The sequence below is a fragment of the Lagopus leucura genome, unplaced genomic scaffold, assembly GCF_019238085.1.
Source record: "Lagopus leucura isolate 7727_CA_CO unplaced genomic scaffold, USGS_WTPT01 Super-Scaffold_100002, whole genome shotgun sequence".
NCBI lineage: Eukaryota > Metazoa > Chordata > Aves > Galliformes > Phasianidae > Lagopus > Lagopus leucura.
Window position 1 is genome coordinate 82484154 of NW_024962263.1, and position 18371 is coordinate 82502524.

General features: G+C 36.8%; 1 protein-coding gene across 1 annotated transcript in view; it reads right to left on the reverse strand.

Moving 5' to 3' along the window:
- Nucleotides 1-324: 324 nt before the first annotated feature.
- The window catches only part of ADCY8 (adenylate cyclase 8), a 121202-nt gene continuing 103155 nt past the window's right edge, over nt 325-18371 (reverse strand). The window contains exons 13-18 of the mRNA XM_042869338.1: nt 17462-17543; nt 13960-14118; nt 10155-10301; nt 3985-4077; nt 1913-2027; nt 325-823 (exon numbers count right to left, since the gene is read on the reverse strand). Of these exons, the coding sequence (XP_042725272.1) occupies nt 336-823; nt 1913-2027; nt 3985-4077; nt 10155-10301; nt 13960-14118; nt 17462-17543 (1084 nt within the window). The 3' untranslated portion in view covers nt 325-335. The remainder of the gene's footprint in view (nt 824-1912; nt 2028-3984; nt 4078-10154; nt 10302-13959; nt 14119-17461; nt 17544-18371) is intronic.

Consider the following 18371-nt stretch of genomic DNA (forward strand, 5'->3'; position numbering starts at 1 on the left):
GTGAGAAATGCCTACCCAATCTTCTTCTGACTTTACTTCTATTCCATGTGATATACTGCCTACACAATTTATGTTCCTCCTTTTAGGAAGTTTATTCTCGACCCTCTTTGTGAGTAACTGGCACAGCAGAATGCTTATTGCCCCTATGGTTGGACAGTCAGGTGTGGAGAGAGTTGCTGACACCATTCATTAAAATAGAGAAACTGGAATCGCATAGAAACGTAACACCAGAAAATAATCACACGTATTCTAAAAAAAATTAAACCCTTTTTATTTGTATATTTATTTTTATATATAAAAGAAATACAAAAAAAAGAACACAAACAAAATGTTGATTATGGCAATTCAGTTTTGTCCGCACCCTCAGCCTGAGCTGCTGCCTCAGATCCACCGGGAGTGAGCAAAGTCCTGCGGTTATAATGTCCCTTTATGATTCCAGAGTTATTGTTCTCATTTAGGATTTGCTTCTGTTTTTGCCTGTTAAGAGACTGTACAAGTCCTAGTACAACAGCTGCTAACGAATACTGTCCGGTCAGTTTTCTTGGTTGTAAGATTAAAGGATTTGGTTGAACTCTTCCTAGAAGAAAATATGTTTTGATTTTTCCTTCCTGTTCACTGATGCCTTTGACATAAATCTCTCCTCGGTAGTCGAAGGCAAATCCTCGGTCCTTCAGGATCAGATATGTTTCTTCAGGCACTTGTATTCTGTCACTAACTCCTGTGCTGTCCATTCGACTTGCTAAATTAACTGTTTTGCCCCAGATATCATACTGTGGTTTCTTGGCACCGATAACTCCTGCTACAACAGAGCCATGACTAATCCCTATTAAAAACAAATAAGTAAATAAAATAGAGAAGCAGCAGCCAGGTAAGCAAGAATAACTGAAAACCATATTTACACTTGAGAATCAGCTGAAAACTACGTCAGATACACTTATCATTAAGCTTAAGGAAAAAGTACACATAAAAAGAAAGAAAGAAGTCCGGGAAAGATAAAAACATGAAAAGCTATCTCCTCAAAGCTATTTTACAGGTTGCCCAAGTGGAATTGCAGTACTTATATATCGTCTGTATTCTGCACAGTATTGCCAAAGTTTCTGCAAACTATTTCTTAAGCAGTAGGAAAAATCTGCACTTCTTGAAGGCAGCCCTAACAGTGCTATGCAGTGAAGAAATGATATTCTTATGTTCTATGAAATGAAAATATTCATGTATTTCTATGAAGTTACTGTAATACTATATTTTATGAAACTTGCATAAATTCAAGGCAAACAATCAAAGAGAAGAGAATAATTTTTTATATATGATAGAATTTAAAAAATAAATTTAGTGGTAGTGAAAAACAACTTTGAAGAAAGGTCATGCAAAGTTTTTATTTTTTTTATTTTTTATTTTTTTTTTATAGATTGGTTATTGTATGATCTTCAAATATTTCTGCATTCATGCACGATAAATTCTTTGCAAGTGATCCACGTTTACTGGGCACAGATGGGTATTCCCTGAAAGTTATCCATCTTTCTAAACTATTAGGATACACTCTGAAATAGCACAGATAGAGTGATGCCAAAACCCTCTATGCTGTGATTGATGAATATACTTCTGTTTTCTTTTATGCTAAGCCTGTCTTGTTTTTCTGAGTGCTTTCTGGTTTCGTCTATTGATCTAGACAACGTAAGATGTCATCAGTTTTGTTCCTGCTACGTCCCATACATTGAGGTAATATTGTCATAACCCATCATATTTCATCCATTCACAGCAAATTAGAGGTGCTGCCACTGGGACAGATCAGGTCGGAATCAGAGCTCAGTTTTTCTCCAAAGCCATAAGTACTGCACACAGAGTTTAGAGTGAGCTGCTATTTGCTATTTTAGCTTAAAACATATTTTAATTCTCATGCTTGAATAATGCTTACCAATACGGAGCTCGAAGTTGTTAAATGAATGCTTGTTGATCTCCTGTATGCTTTCATTCAGTGCTATGGAGAAGTCAGCTAGAGCACACAAATGCCCCCATTTGTCTTCACATTGCTGAGCAGTCATTAAAAAACAATATGTTAGAAATGTTTTGCATTTCCCTGTAGAACAGCTCCCATCCACCCCTACCAAGTAACAAGTATCTTACAGATCTGGAATCCAAAATGAATAGTTTAACTATGCCAGATCAAGAGGAGGTTGGTATTATTAATGGTAAAGTAATGCTTTCCACTTATATAACAATGCTTCCATACTTAGATGGACAATCTCACTCTGAAACACCAAAGAAATTCATTTCCTATAAAAAATCAGAACGAAAATCACAGGAATTAACAATGCACATGAAATCTAAGACTGATGAAATATGGAGAGGATTGGGACTAGCCTAATAATGTTATGATATCACCTTATCTATTCTGAAGCCAAGTAATTATTTTATTAAACAAATTTCCAATCCATAAGTATGAAGCATTACATATGAAGCACCATCTGACATCATACAGTGCAACTCTGCCATTTTAACCACCCTTGGTTTTTAAGTCTGATCATAACAATCTCCCTTGCATCAACCTTTTCTGTTCATACTGTGCTCATTTGTTGTCCTCAGCTTCTTTCAGTTCAGAATATGCCATCCTCTCTCAGCAACCCTCACCTCTTTGATGTTGATGCAATGATACATACACGTATATACATATATGTATATACATACACACGTATGAAAAGAAGTGCATTTTAAACATGTGTACAAATTTCATTAGACTACTACAGTTTTACAAAAGATTGATTAATCACTGTTGAAAGTGCAGTAAAAATTTTCTTTGAATTTTTATCCATATTAAGAGTAAAAAGAATTGGTTAGGAGGTCTGTAGCAGCAACCTCTTATGTTTCTGATGTTCACTTCTTTGCTCATCTCTGCAGAGAAGCAATTGAAGATGGAACCAACTAAAAAAATATCATGCATGCCTAGTTTTATGGATTTCTATCTATCAGCCTTACTTGTTACTCTGCATGTTTTAGCTAAACTCTACTTGCTTTATAATATAAACAAACAAACAATTTTTTTTTTAGATTATAAAGCTCTGGATGCTGCTTTCCTGATTGCTGCAATCAGTGTGGGCAAATCTGATTCCCATGCTCCTGTTGATCTGGGGCAGCACATTCTTGTGGTGCTCTTCCTCATAATCCGGCACTGGTTGCCAAGCAAGACATATCTTGGCAACAGTCAGCTTCTCACTGGAAGTATTCTAGAACTTCATCTTATTCCTCTGGAGACCCCATTTTCAGGAATACTCTTGAGTGCAATTGTGATCTGGCTTATTTTATGTTCAGATTAGGATTCTTTTGTTGGAGTGTGGTGAGGCACTGGCAGAGGCTGCCCATGGAAACTGTGGAAGTCCCATCCCTGGAAGTGTTCAAGACCAGGTTGGATGGGACCCTGGGCAGCCTGATCTGGTGAGTGGCAACCAGCCTATGGAAAGGGAGTGAAACTGGATGGTCTTTAATTTTCCATCCAATATGAAACATTCTATGGTTCTATGATTTTTCCCTTAGTTTTGTTTCCAATTCTGATAGTGAGAGCAATGTGCAAACTTCTGGTTTTGTGAAGTTCTTTATTTGAACTGACATGTCTGCTTTGTTCTGATGTACAGTTTATCATCCTGCTTAAAAACAAACAGCTACATCATTGCAATAGATGTTTAAATGTGACCTTGCACTTGCATAAGTATGCTGCTCTATTTTCCCATCAGTGTGATTGAAAGGAGATTTTTTTCTCTCTAACAAACTTAAATTTGAAGAAAGAATCCATATGGTTCTTGTTCAGAGAACAAATGGCATTTCAGTTCATCAAGAACTGCAACTGTTTCTGCCAGAAGCCCAAATGTCTGTTTTCTTTGAGCAAATATAGCACTATGAACATTGATTTTTAATTCATTATTATTTTCATAATTCACTAATTGTTAATATAATCACATCAGAAGTTTAGAGTTATAGAGTAGACTCTTCTCTTACCTGTTTTTCAGGTGATAATCCTGACACAGCCATGTATGTGCTACCGATTGTTTTAATTTTTTCAATATCCTGGAATCTCTCTTCACCTAGTAGCTAATAAGAATATTAAAAAATAATAAAAATAAACAAATATAAGCTATTATTACTGTCACTTTTAACATAAAATGATTGTATGGATATATAAATTAGTCTTCGTGCTTGCAATTTGTAGTCATAGAACAATATAGTTCTAGTTATTGTACAGTATTCATTCTAGGTTCTGGGAAACACTGAGTACTGGCTCCTTGTAACATCATCTGCTAACAGAACGCATTCAAGCTCTTTAAAGACATTTGGCATATTTTAGAATAGATAATATAAAACATGCATATTCCAGCTTAACTTAAATGAAGATGATCCCTGCGAATGCTGAGACATAATCATGGAAAATTAACCGAGACAAATGGTCTTAGTTTGTGTATATTCTGGTATATGTGTTTATGAATATAAGAACACTTGATCACTTCAAAATATCCCAAGATCTCTCTGGGAGGAATTCAATGTGGTTTAGTGCTCCTGTGGAAACATTTCTGTTGATTAGGCCAGTATGGGAGGTAATTCAATCCACTTGTTCATTCAACCATCATACACATTCAATGAACAGATATCAATGCCTCCAGAGCACTTTTGTAGGAGATCAAGTCCTCCTGCTTGTCATGTTTCTTCTTACTACTATTTTTGACACTGGTACAGTCATTGGTCAGTCAGTCTATGCTTTGTTAACTATTTACACCTTCTGTAAGAATTGCAGGAGACCAATACATATTGTTAAGCACCGGTATCTATGCTAAGTAGGCATAACAAAATCTTATCAGATTGGGAATCTGCAAGAGGAATAATAAATTTAGGCTAGTGACTAGATCAGTGAGTGGTGTGGAAATGACAATTTGGTCCCTACTCCAAGCCGATATTCACTGTTTAACGTAGAATTTTGCATTAAATTTTGGCTTAGAGCTAGAGTCTCATTCCTTGAGAAACTTAATCTGACTTTGTGTTCTGAACTCAACCATTGGCAGCATTTTATATGGGATGTGGGCACATATCACCTCATCACAGGCTTTACAGATATGTGTTAGTGAAGGTAATACCCTGGAACACTTCAAGATAGGGAGTGTGATACCTAATAAATTCAGGCATCAATGTGGTTTGCCAGTCCTGAATGACCATCTCCTTTCCCCCCTCAAAAATATCCCCACCTAAAACCTGTTCACAGGCAATGAATTTAAAACTTTTAGTACTAAAGGTTCAACATAGTTGAGATTTAAATGAAAAAATTCCTGCTGTGGTCAGGCAAAAAGTTAATGAAGCTTTCCCCACTTTTATCATACACTATCACACATTCCTTTTCCACTCTGTGGATTTGAGTTTCCTTTCAATTAAAAACTAACAGTATTTTGTTCAAAGGGAAAAACATACCAAGGGAATAACATGAAATATCCCTGGCCATTGAACTAACCACACTGTAAGTCAGCCAGAGCGTCGGGGTGTCGAAAGCTCTGCTGTTCATGTGCAGATATGCCACCATCTGTCTCTAAAGGGAAGCTGCACAGTATTGCGCAGGGGACACAAAGCCATATGGTTAATGGCTCTCTTCCAACTTAGGAAAGTCCAAAAATTTGACACATTTCTCATTTTTTTCAGACTGCCAGGAAAGCCCATCATCTGTATTTCTCTCCCACAAGGACAGTTCATTTAGCTGCTCCCTTAAAAAAAAAAAGACTGCTTCTTACTACTCTGATTCTGGAAGGGGCAGGTGTGTAGGGGAGAAATGGTCTTGGATAAAAACAGTTTTCATTTCCATATGGTTGCTAGAAACAATACCAAAGAGCACAATAATATGGCTTGTATGATAAATATTTAAAAATTATTCTTTTTAAGAATTAGAAAACCTATTGGCTATCAGGCAATTTTGAAGAAATAATCTCAAGTTATCTCCTTCTCATTCATTATTGTTTCCAAATCTCTATTTTTTCCTGCTTCATTCTGTCTGTTAAATATCTTATTTCCTTTTTCAGATAGTGGTTTATTTACCCACTACTTTCGTCCAAGTATGACAGGATGGTGAATATTGATTTTGAGGAAAAATATTAGCACTCCATTTGTTGCAACACTTTCCACTGCTATTTGTTGCACACTTTAAATAGGCTCATGAATTTACCAATTTACTAAGAAAGATTAGGAAATATTTTCAAATGCTACAGTGTGATTGAAATCTGAAAAGAAATGAATAGCTTGATGCTTCAATTCGTGTACAGTTGAACTACACAGGGGTCAGACCCTGTGGCACATGCACGTATGAGGTAGTAAAGCAGAGAACATTTCAGGACATCCTGCATAACTGCAATGTGATCAGTGCATTCTGAAAGCAGAATCCTGCATGGTGCTGAAACCCGTATTTGTGACAACATTGTGTATTAGCATCCCTTGTTATAAGCACCATGTAAATCACTGCAGGGTAAAGGGTAAAGGATAAAGGGGGAAAAAGAGTCCATGAAGTAGAAAACTCTTATTAAAGCACAAATCCCAACTGTACTGTAGCTAAGATACATAAATGCTAGATTAAAATGGCTAGAAAGAATATTACATTTTAGAAAAAAAAAAATCATAATCTTCAGGAAAAAAACATTCCAGTATTATTTTTTGGTACAGTATGTCTAATCAGGGAGTTTTGCCCTGTTATGTGTCATTTAAAAGTATAAAAGTAGATTTGCAGTGTTCATGTTTTTTTGTATTGATATATGATGTGTTGCTTTCAGTAGCTCTGGGCCTGATGTATAAATAAGAAATTTTGTATAACTGTATTCTGTAGTGATGCTATACAACAAATAAATAAAGATCTTTTTTTTCAGTCCAGAACCCAGCACATCCCTTTCTGCCCCCATCTGTCCCCATCACATTTTCCAAATCAGGTCAATTTAGATTTTTACTGCTGCTTTCATTCAGAACCATCTTAGAATCATGGAATCATAGAATGGCCTAATTTGGAAGGGACCTTCACTGTAATTGAGTTCCAACTAGATGAAGATAATATCCCTAGGACTGTAACCTGTATAAGGAAACATGGGGATTCATAGTACAGAATCTCACTTGGAATTAGGAACTTAATTCAGTTATCTAAATATAGAAGTCTAGTGTCATTTAGAGCATGCTTTCTGTTAAAACTTTCAACTGCATTCTTCAGGATAGTATAAGTTTTCTGATAGTGCAGCATGGGAGCTGCCAATCTCACGTGTTTGTCTCAGACCATGTCAGATATGTCCTACATATCACCTTTCAGATTGCTTAGACAAAGAAAACTGATGGTGTAACCATGCTGGAGGTAGATTAGCAGTCATCAGGAGAGCACATAATTTAATTTACTACCCATACTAAGAACATATCTATTCAACTAAACATGTCTGGGACATAATACATTTCCTAATTAGGTCCTTTATTAGTTACAGAACAGGTGTCAGGGACCTGAATGATTATCATGTTAGAGCTTTTGATGAAAACCTTGTCTTCAATAATCACCTCAGCAGCAATGAAATTCTGCTGTGAAAATTACATGAAAGTGCATGACGAGATATCTAAAATTAATTCATAGCAATACGCTTTGCATTAAGTTTGAGCCATAATCATTTTAATGAGATCTGGAAAGAAAAACAAAACTATTAATCAGAGCATGCTGACAGCTGTTCAAGATCTCAGAAATGAGAATGCAGTATTTATACCTATAGGGAAAACAGAGCAGAAGCTTCGGAGGAGCCAGAGTTCTACCTGTAGAATAGGAGTTTAGTTTTCTACTGAAATGCACAAGGATGCATTGCATCTGTGAATTCTTATATTCCCCACTGGCAATTTTAGTAACTGTTCATTTGTAAAATAAACCCTCAATTTCATTGTGTCTCACAGTTTGGTACACTTGATCCTCATCCAGTTTTCATGAGCTAGCACTCTATGAACTCTTCTCATGAGGAGCCCCAGAATAAGGAAGAATAAAGGTGTAGTTCAGCCCCTAAACTGGGTTCATAATTAGTTTCTATTTTCTGGCTTGATTCGCGTACCTCTGTTTTCTGAAAAACGCAGGAAAGCCAGTTATTCCTTTGTACCTTTGCCTTCCACTCATAAAATGAAGACAACTATAGAATTAAGGTAAAATAAATTTTTCAAAACCTCTGAGAGGCCTTACATAGTAGCTTCCCAGAACTGAATAACAATTACCTTCCACTTTTATCTTGCTCTTCAGCAACTTTCTCTGAAGCCCTTGGATATACCTGTTCTTCAAAGCAAAACTAATCAACACAAAACAAAAAGCTTAGGCTAGATCCTCAAGGAGAGACAGGTGGTTAAAGTAGAACAGAGGTACAACTTAAAAAAAAAAAAAGGAGAAAAAAGACACTAAATCTCAAATTTTCATTGAACCGTAGTCCCTGGAGAGATCTAAAATTCATTCATCATAGAATCATAGAATCATAGAATGGTCTGGGTTGAAAAGAACCACAATGGCCATCTAGTTTCAACCCCCCTGCTATGTGCAGGATTGCCAACCACCAGACCAGGCTCCCCAGAACCACATCCAGCCTGGCCTTGAATGCCTCCAGGGATGGGGCATCCACAACCACCTTGGGTAACCTGTTCCAGTGCCTCACCACCCTCTGTGAGAAGAACGTCCTCCTAATATCTAACCTAAACCTCCCCTGTCTCAGTTTAAAACCATTCCCCCTTATCTTATCACTAATGATGCTTAGAAAAAATTCTGCATACTTTATCAAAACAAAATCCTGATCCGCAATTCATATTCCAATACTAAGCATCTGCTCTTGTTTTCTCTCAAAAGTTCAGTCTCAATCAACTGTACTCTGATAGTGTCTTTTGAGTTGAGAACCAAAAAAATAAAAAAAAAACAAAGAAGGGTGAAAGTGTTCTCCCTTTTCCAAAGCACAACCTAAGTAGATTTTTTCCCTGATTTTGAAAATTACGCCATGGTTACATAACTCATGTGGGATGTGAAATCCAGATCAAAGCTCATTTTAGGGAAAAAACTAATTCCTTCTGCTTTCTTGAAGTGTGTCTTAAAATTAACCCTACAAAACAACCTTCATTGCCCCATTTGGTACTCTATCCACATGCAGAAAGGAATTAAAAACATTTTTGTGATAAATAGAGATAAAACAGAACATCCTAAGATATTTTTTTTTACTGTTTCTCAAATACTTCTTGCTATCCAGGTGCTTTCTCTTTTTCAGTTTAGTTTAGTGACACTGGAACAGGCTGCCCACACAGGTTGTGGATTTCCCCTCTATGGAGGCATTCGAGGTCAGGCTGAATTGGGCTTTGAGAAACGTGGTCTGGTAGGAGGTCTTTGCCTATAGTGGAGGGTTTGGAACTAGATGATCTTAAAGGTCCCTTCTGAACCCAAGCCATTCTATAATTCTATGATCTTTAAGGTTTCTTTCATCCTAAGCCATTCTACGATTTTATGATTCTATGATTCCTCAGCTCTCTTTCTGATATTAACATTGTTTACCTTCATGATGGACGGGATATTTAAATAAAATCTTTATTTTTAATGTCATTTCCAATTTTTCTCCTCCAACTCTGAATTCCTTAGCAAAGCAAGCAGCTTAACATCTCTATTATATATCTCACCAGAGAAGTGACATTGGTAAAAATGCCATCTCTTTTGTTCTTAACTCAGTGTTTGATTCTGTACTTATCTGACTCACTTACTGGCTTCAAAATAATACCTTTACCAGTTTAGACTTGGATCACTATTTCCCAGATATCTTTACCCTTTCTTCTGCAGGATATAGGCATGTTCTACCACTAGATACACTGGAGCAGGTTGTGTTTTTTATTATATATGCACATATTTGAGTAACTATTGCTTTTAGTCTCTCTCCCACTAGGTTATTTAGACCAAAGTTTGGCAAGTCTAAATCAAAAAGCAAAGTAGACAACTGTAGTAGTAATTGGAGTAACAACCAGCCAAAAAAAAACCAAAAACAAAACAACAGCAACAACAACAAAAAACTAAAAACCCTAGAAAATTATTTGAAAGAAAATAGAAAATTTGATAATTTATGTTGACTGATTTGATGTTTGAGAACTTACCATTCAAGCACTATCAGATAAATTGTTGGTCTTACCTCATCAAAGTCTGCAATGATTTCATTCAGCAAGCGTAGACATTCTACTCCTTGGTTATTCATCTCTGTCTGGGAATAGAAGTCAGCAAATCCAGGAATAGAAGCAAACATCACACCAACAGCATCATAAGACTGTGAATACAATTCCTAAAAGAACAGTGAAGAAAACCAAGTTGGAGTGAAAAGACAGGAATGAGAAAATCATTCTCTGTGCTTAGCATCCACAGCTTACTTCTTCCATGCATATACCTTAATATCGGAATTTAGCACTAAGATGCTGTGTGATTAGGAAGGTTCAACAGGAGGAGGCTGACGGCTCTCATATTTTTATATTGGATTTTATGCAGGTTTTGCTCTTTACTCTAAATTCTCCTCTTGAGTCCGGTGCTACACCAGCAAAAAATCATAGAATCATAGAGTGGCTTAGTTTGGAAGGAGACCTTAAAGATCATCCAGTTTCAATTCTCCTGACATGGTTGCCAGCCATCAGGTCAGGCTTCTCAGGGCCCCATCCAAACTGGCCTTTAATGGTTCCAGAGGTGGGACATCCGCAGCTCTCTGGGTAACTTGTTCCAGCACCTCACCACAATCTGAGTAAAAAATTTCTTCCTACCATCTAACCTAAATCTCCCCATCAGATAAGTATGTTCAACTCCTTCAACATTTCTTCATAGGAGAGATCCTCTAGCTCTTTGAACATCTTCATGGCCCCTCTCTGGGCCTGTTTCAACAGCTTCACATCCTTCCTGTACTGGGACACAATACCCTAGATGGGGCCTCACAACTGCAGAGTAGTTCAAAACAGTCACCTCTCTCTCCCTGCTGACTACTTGTCTTTTGATGCAGCCCAGGATACCATTGGCCTTCTGGGCTGCAAGTGCACACTGCTGGCTCATGGCCAGCTTTTTGTCCAACAGGACCCCCAAGTCCTTCTCTGGAGAGCTGGTCTCAGTGAGTTCTTCTCCCAGTCTGAACTGAAATCTGGGATTACCTCGACCCAAGTGCTACACCTTGCAGTTGGCCTCATTAAACCTCAACAGATTCTTATGTGCCCACTTTTTGAGCATGTCCAGGTCCCTCTGAATGGTGTCCTTCCCTTCCACTGTGTTAACTGAACCACTCATTTTGGAGTCGTCAGCGAACTTGCTGTGTGTACATTTGATCGCACTGTCTATGTCACTGAAAAAGATGATGAAGAGTACTGGTCCCAAAAGAGATCCCTAGGGGACACCACTCACAACCAGCGTCCACCTGAACATAGAGCCCTTGACAACATCTCTATGGCTATGACCATTTAACCAAATTTTTATCTGCTTAATAGCCCAGCCCTCAAATTCATATCTTTCCAATTTACAGATAAGGATGCGGTGCAGGACCATGTCAAAGACCTTGCACAATTCCTTTTAGATGGCATCAGTTGCCTTTCCTTTGTCCACTGTTGTCGTCATTCCATCATAGAAGGCAACCAGATTAGTCCAACATGATCTGCTGTTGGTAAAGTTATGCTGGTTGTCTCAGGTCTCCTCCACATCTTCCACATGTCTTAATGTCTCCTTCAGGAGGATCTGCTCCGTGACCTTCCCAGGAACAGACATGACGGACACTGGCTTGTAGATCCCCTTTTCACTGCCAGATTTTAATTCTGAAAAAATGATTGGTTCCCCTCCTGCCCTTATTCTTTCCTCCACTGAAGAGCATGGTAACCTGACTAATCTTTTTCCTTTAGTAGAAATTAATACACAGACTAGTTTGCTGAGGCTTACAAGAAAGAAAAAAAGACATATGCACTTGAAGAATACTTGCTGAGAGACTTACACTATGCTCAGATTTTGAAGACAGAAAACAGACTGAGTCTTCAGCTTCCCAGTTTTTCTATTTTTGGTAAGAAACATCAATACTGAAATAATCTATCCATGAGAAAGTGCTTACAGTACACATTTGGGAACATATATTTGAGAGCAGAAATTAACTTAATAGTCAGAATTGAACTGTAGGATTGATTGTACTGAGATCTGTTAGATGCTACAGCCAGTACACTCACACATAAATCAGTAAATCAGTGGGAAGTCACCTTACAAAAACCAAAAATGATGACTCTGAATTTGGTAGCAAATACTTGAAACATCAGCATGATGCACGGGGCATGTTTGCTTTTGAATATTATCATGCATATGAGCTTACATGAAAAGATGTATAAAAGCAGACATATTCCCCGAAAATGCATACTGCAGACATGACGCAACACCCTCATGTTTGCTAATGGTATTGGCTCCACTTGAATCAAAGTGTTCTAACCTGGTTGTTTTCACACATACATTTTCTCTTGTGCAAAGCAGTGTTTTATGGGAATTTAATATCCACAGGCTGCAAAATTCCTCAAAAGGCTGATTTCTAAAGTGCCTTTCCTTGTAGCTCCTAACTATGTCATCTTCCCTTTGGTGCTATTTGAAATCACATCTTCAGATACACAGTGATGAGTAGTCTAATTTGGCTGCTTACATTATCATTTTCAAACTGTAGAAGCAGAAAAAGGGAGCCTTGAATCTGTTTCACTGCATACTTAATTGATATGTCACTGTTGGCAACTTGAATCTTGAAGTATTTGTCATGTCTTCATTATAAAATGCAATTCTAAAATTTTATCATAGAACAGCTTTTATTCACATATGTTATAATATACATTTGCCTTGTTTCAGATAAGGACTAAGTGCCTTACTGCAGCTTCCCCAAACAAATGCTGGTTTTTCTTATATCGCATCAGCATCCCCTCTCCAAATACAGCATTAAGAATATTCACAGACTCCATCATCAGCAGAATATTTTACTGAGTTTTCCTCCATCTGACTGACTTCAGTCATATCTTGAACTTACAAAGCTTTTTTGTGTGTACTGCAAATATTCTTTAGGAAAACAGCCACAGCTATGTTTCCAAAATGGATGCTCTATTAACTGCACAAAAGAGACATGGTATGAAATGGCAAAAATACTCTCTTGGGTCTGGAGATGCAGGGAGGCTGGAGTCTGTTGATGCCTGTTGGACAGGTCACTTGCATACTAGCTGAAAGAGCTGCAATATTACCTGTGCAACACTAGACAATCTTAAAGCTGCAAAGTTATTTTGTTAGATTTTTACATCTTTTTTTGAGGAATATTTTATTTTCCCAGACTCGTATGCTGGGAGGGCTTTATAAAGAATACCATTAGAAGCAAGTACATTTGGGACAAGCTTCTCATGGACTTTGAATAACTTCAAAGGTGGAGATTTCACATCCTCTGTGATCCCCTGGTGCAGAATTAGACCACTTCCTGGGTGGAAAATTTTTCCTGCAGCTGAAAGGGATTTTTCTTGCAGCAACCTGTGTCCAGTGCCTCTTTTTCTTCATCTGAGAATATACTGTTTCTGTCTTCTCTATAGCAATATTGAAAGCAGTTGAAAGAAACAATAAGATCCTCCTTCATCCTTTAAACCCAAATCTCTCAGCCGCTCCTCGTATGCTATGGTGCCCTAATTATAGAGGCCTTAAGCTGGATTGCTTTAGTAGATATGTGTGCCTCATTCTGGGAAACCTAAAACTGGAAACAGCACTCCAGATGAGTACTAGAAGTGCAGAACACAGGGAATAATAATTTCCCTTGACCTTAAGAATTAATTATTATTATTTTTTTTTAATATGGATCAGATACCAAAAATGGGCAGTATTTGTGTATTGAGTCCTACTAAGAATTGTGTACAAATAAATCTCTAATGTATCTGCTTTAGTTCCACTAATTAGATAAAATTATCAGGAATGAAATTGATACATACTTCATTATCCCGATCCTTCTCCAAGAAGTGACGTGCAACATGACTGGGTAAGATATTCCGTAGCATATTTTCATTGTGTTCCCTTAACTCCTTCATTTCATTGATTTCTTCTTTTGCTTGAACACGCCACAGAAAATCCAGCCTTGCTGTGTATTCAAGCTGTAGTTTCAGGAAGGAGAGAAAGGCAAAAATAAAGCCCAACAATATGAGTACTCATCATATTGTCATTCTGGAAATCTGCTCCTCCCATGTAAGTGCTTCAATAATGCTGGAAACTTTTCTGACTTAGAAAGAATTTGATTTCATTGACAGGAAAAAAAGAGAATTTCCATGTTCTGTGTATGTTGAGTGTTTGAGAGAAATACTGGGACAAATAACATTTGTCTTGTTGCTGCCATGGTCAGTGGCTAGAAAATTTTACTGTTATTTTCATTTTAAACACCTCTCTGACACTTAAATTAAATTAAATTAAATTAAATTAAATAATGGAAATAGATCAGATATTGGAAGATATTGGTATGAAGTAAATATGTTCTGCTTTTCATATATGTTTTCAGATGAGTTGGATTTCACAAGAAAATAGCATGTGATTCCAAAGTCTTAACAGAGCTAGGTATTTTGCTTCTCAAGGATTAGCATCTTTCAGCTAAACTAAATATTAACAATTCATACACTTTCAAGGAGGATTTTCAAGTCTTTGGCATATTCGAGATATATCTTCGAGATATTTCTACGGTTGGGAAATGCCTTTGTTTATTGTCCTTTAGAGTGAAAGATACACTGTTTGGTACCCCCTTGAGTACTCCATCCCTGTTCTATGTTCATGGACAAGACCAACACTACCAGAACTTTTGGGTACATTGCACTAGAAGAAAGATTTCAGATTTGAAGGCAGATGCTATTTTAGCTTGCAAAAAGCCTGGACAGGGCTAACAAGATACAGTCTTATTGGAAGTGATGGAAATATATCCTTGCATGCTGTAAGCTGAAAGAGAAAACGTATCTGTGAGGCTTGAGATGCTCTGGATGGAGATAATAATAATACACTCAGCAGAGGATCATATTGCATCAGCAAATAAATGCTTTTCTAATTGGGAGAGATATCAAATTGTTTGTCAAAAGCTGCTAGAGTAAGGAAGTTGCTGGGACATGACTTATGTGCCAAGCTGAAGTAAAGGGCAAGTCTGCAGCAATGGGAATGACTAAAAGTGGGTTTGGGCATTCCCTAGTGACAATTGGATCCACATTTTTATCAGCAGTGACTAACATAAAAGTTCATATCTTGTGAGAGCAGCCCTGGAGAGCAGGATTTCGGGGTGTGAGGGGGACTGAGTGCTGTGGGCAGTTTTTCCCTTTGCAATTATTAAAAGTTCGTTTTATTATTATTTTATTTTATTTTATTTTATTTTATTTTATTTTTTTAAAGTCATAGCAATTGCACTCAGATGATAGATTACTTATGTTGTGTGTTTTCACTGGAAATGTATTTCCAGTGGAAAGGAGTATATGAGATAATGTATTTTGATAAGATACTAAGGGATGCTTTATGTTCTAATTAACTCATTAAAAGACAAAGCAGTAAATAAACACATTTTAGTATAGAATGACTCTAGCCTCAAAATTGTTCATGATACCTCTTTTGTTTCTCAAGTTTATATTGAAAAATATGTTTTACTCACTAAAAAATTTATTTAAAAATTGAATTTCCAGTAGGAAATTAACCTATCTAGCTTGATGTCGTATATCAGTTACAAAATTCCATGTAATTACAGTTTTAGCACAAGAGAATATCTTTATGTGTTGACTGAAATACAAGTGAGTTTTTAAGAAAAATCTGACATTGATCAGACAGTCTCACATAATTTTTTCTTGATAAGAATCTAGTATCTAGTTTAAAATTCCATGGCGGGAATTAACTTTACATTGGATAAAGAAGAGTAGAGAACTGTCAAACTGCTCAGAAATGAAGTGTCCATAAGCTCTTTTTTTTTTTTTTCTTTTTTCTTTTTTTTTTTTTTTTTTTTTTGTAAAACCACGTAGAATGAGACATAAATGAGACATAACTTACGTTATTCTAATTCATAATACTTCTGCACTTTAGGAAAAGCTGTGCTGGAGGACAGCTTTATCAGAGTTAATGAGCTCTCCATCAGTTCAGATGACAGAAGACATTTTTTTTTAATGTGCTCTGAATTTTTACTTATTTCTTTGTACTTAAACAGGTTGCTTTAGATTAACTCTGTAATAGGAAATAAAACAGTTCTAAGAAGTGTTTCTGGGCACTAATGTTGAATATTCTTAACTTGATAGACTGGTCCTATGAATCATTTGGGAGAACATGCAGAAGGAAGCACATATCAGGGGCCATTTCCAAGTACAGTGTGGGTGTAACTACCTTGTTTTGTGAGGCAAGGAAGATTAATAGAGTGGAAAAAGGCAGTGTTGTGCTCACAGGCCTCTGGGCTGGAGAACAATCTCAAATATCCTCAATAAGGTTTTGTAAAATATAGACATTTACCCTCATTTGTGATCTCAACAAGCATTCCTCAGATTCTAATGTTTACTGTAATGTTAACTCAGTGTTTTCTTTCTAAATAACTTCAGAGCAAGTATACTTACTCTCTAACCCTTTGAACTTTATCTTTGCTTATGCTTAGAATGTCTTACCTTTCTAATACTGCCTCACTCAAATTAGGACCTACAAATGCTGGTGTTAATTACCATAATCCTCTTCAAGAGAAAATATTTCAGCAAGCTGAACATGCAAGACCATGTCTAAAGGGAACTGTCACTGCTTCTTCCTTGAATGCAATGGTCCTCTTTGTCTCTATGTGAAAAGAGACTGCCTGAAGTCAGCATGCTTGATACACAGCACTATAGTGGCTGCCAGACAGAAGCACTGCAGAGGAAGCATCCTGCTTTCAATGGCTTTTGCTCAATGTATTGGTTAGTTTCAATATTATTTTGAAATAGCAGTTCCTCAGTTCCTTCTCAAGGAAATCAGTCCTAAAGAACTAAGACATCAAAGTCCTTGTTATGATGTAGGACCAGGTGAAAGCGGTCCATTACTCAAAGAAGTCAATGCTGGTGCTCATATTTTGTAACTTCAAATTTTCCCCCATTCTACAAATATGTTTTTCCCCTATGATCATACTGAGTTCTGTTCTTCATTTTGTTTTTATGCCTGCTCAAGTGCACTGAAGCACAGATGCCCTTGGAATTGTACAAATACCTAAGATAAATGAGGTCTCATTTGGTCCTTAAACTTATATTAACACCTGCAATATAACTTGTCGCTGAATACAATACTGCACATGTTCTTTAAGAATGCCAGGCAGTGTAAGATGTAGGCTTTATTCAGATTCTGCATATGATTTATTAAATTGTTAAAGGTCATATTTTCATGTGGATAAAAAGACAGTTGGTATTCTGGAAGTAATTATTGTCACATCCTGCGATTGCAATGGATATAGAGAATGGTTAAGGCAAATGTTTGCATTACCTGTTGACCGTGATAAAATACAGCTAAAAGGAACATTGCCATCAGTAGTAAAGATGCCTCCTTTGTACCCAGGAAGTCTGTTCTGGATAAATAAAGAAAAATAAAATAAAATTCTGTTATTGATTTGTCAGTATTTGTTGCAATTATGCAGAAAGTTCATTCTGTAATTCATCCTGAAATTTTCCTTTTTCTTTAAAAAATGCTCTTTATTTGAGAATTTAACTTAGAAAAGCATAATTTCAAGAGGACAGGAGTGTTATCAGAGAGGCAGTCAACAGCCTCTCCCAGTGAAGTGTTGTCCACAAAATTACTTAATATACTTTCATGTCTTGCATACAAGTCACTGATTAAAACATTAAAGAGAACTAATTCTAAAATGGAGTCCTCCATAACCCAGTAGTGACAGGCCTGAACCTGTTTTAACCCTATTTACTATGATGTTTTGAGCCTGACTCATGAGAAAATTATTCAACCATCATGTTCTGTTTTAGTTTAGCTGCATGCTGGACATTTTGTCCAGGAGGATACTATGAGAACAGTATTAAAAGTTTTGCTGTCATCTAAAAAGATTACATTAGCTGGTGTCTCTTGGTCAGCATCAGGTGATATTTGTCGGAGAAATCCTAAGTTAGAAAAACTAGAGTGGGAAAAAGCAGACCTTGATGACCTTTCCTAATTCAAATGGAAACTTGTTTGTGAGTTATCTGACCAAACTGACCTTGCGGCCTGATGAAGAATTTATGATCAGGAAATGTATTACTATGGGGTGAGTCAACAGTACAGAGTGAAACATCTTTTTATAGAGGCACAAAACATCTTTGTTGTCTGCAGTTTCAAATTCAAGTGTTCCCATTTTGAAGCTGAGAAATATGGCCTCCCAAAGATTTCATTCTGTAACGACTCTAAGGGC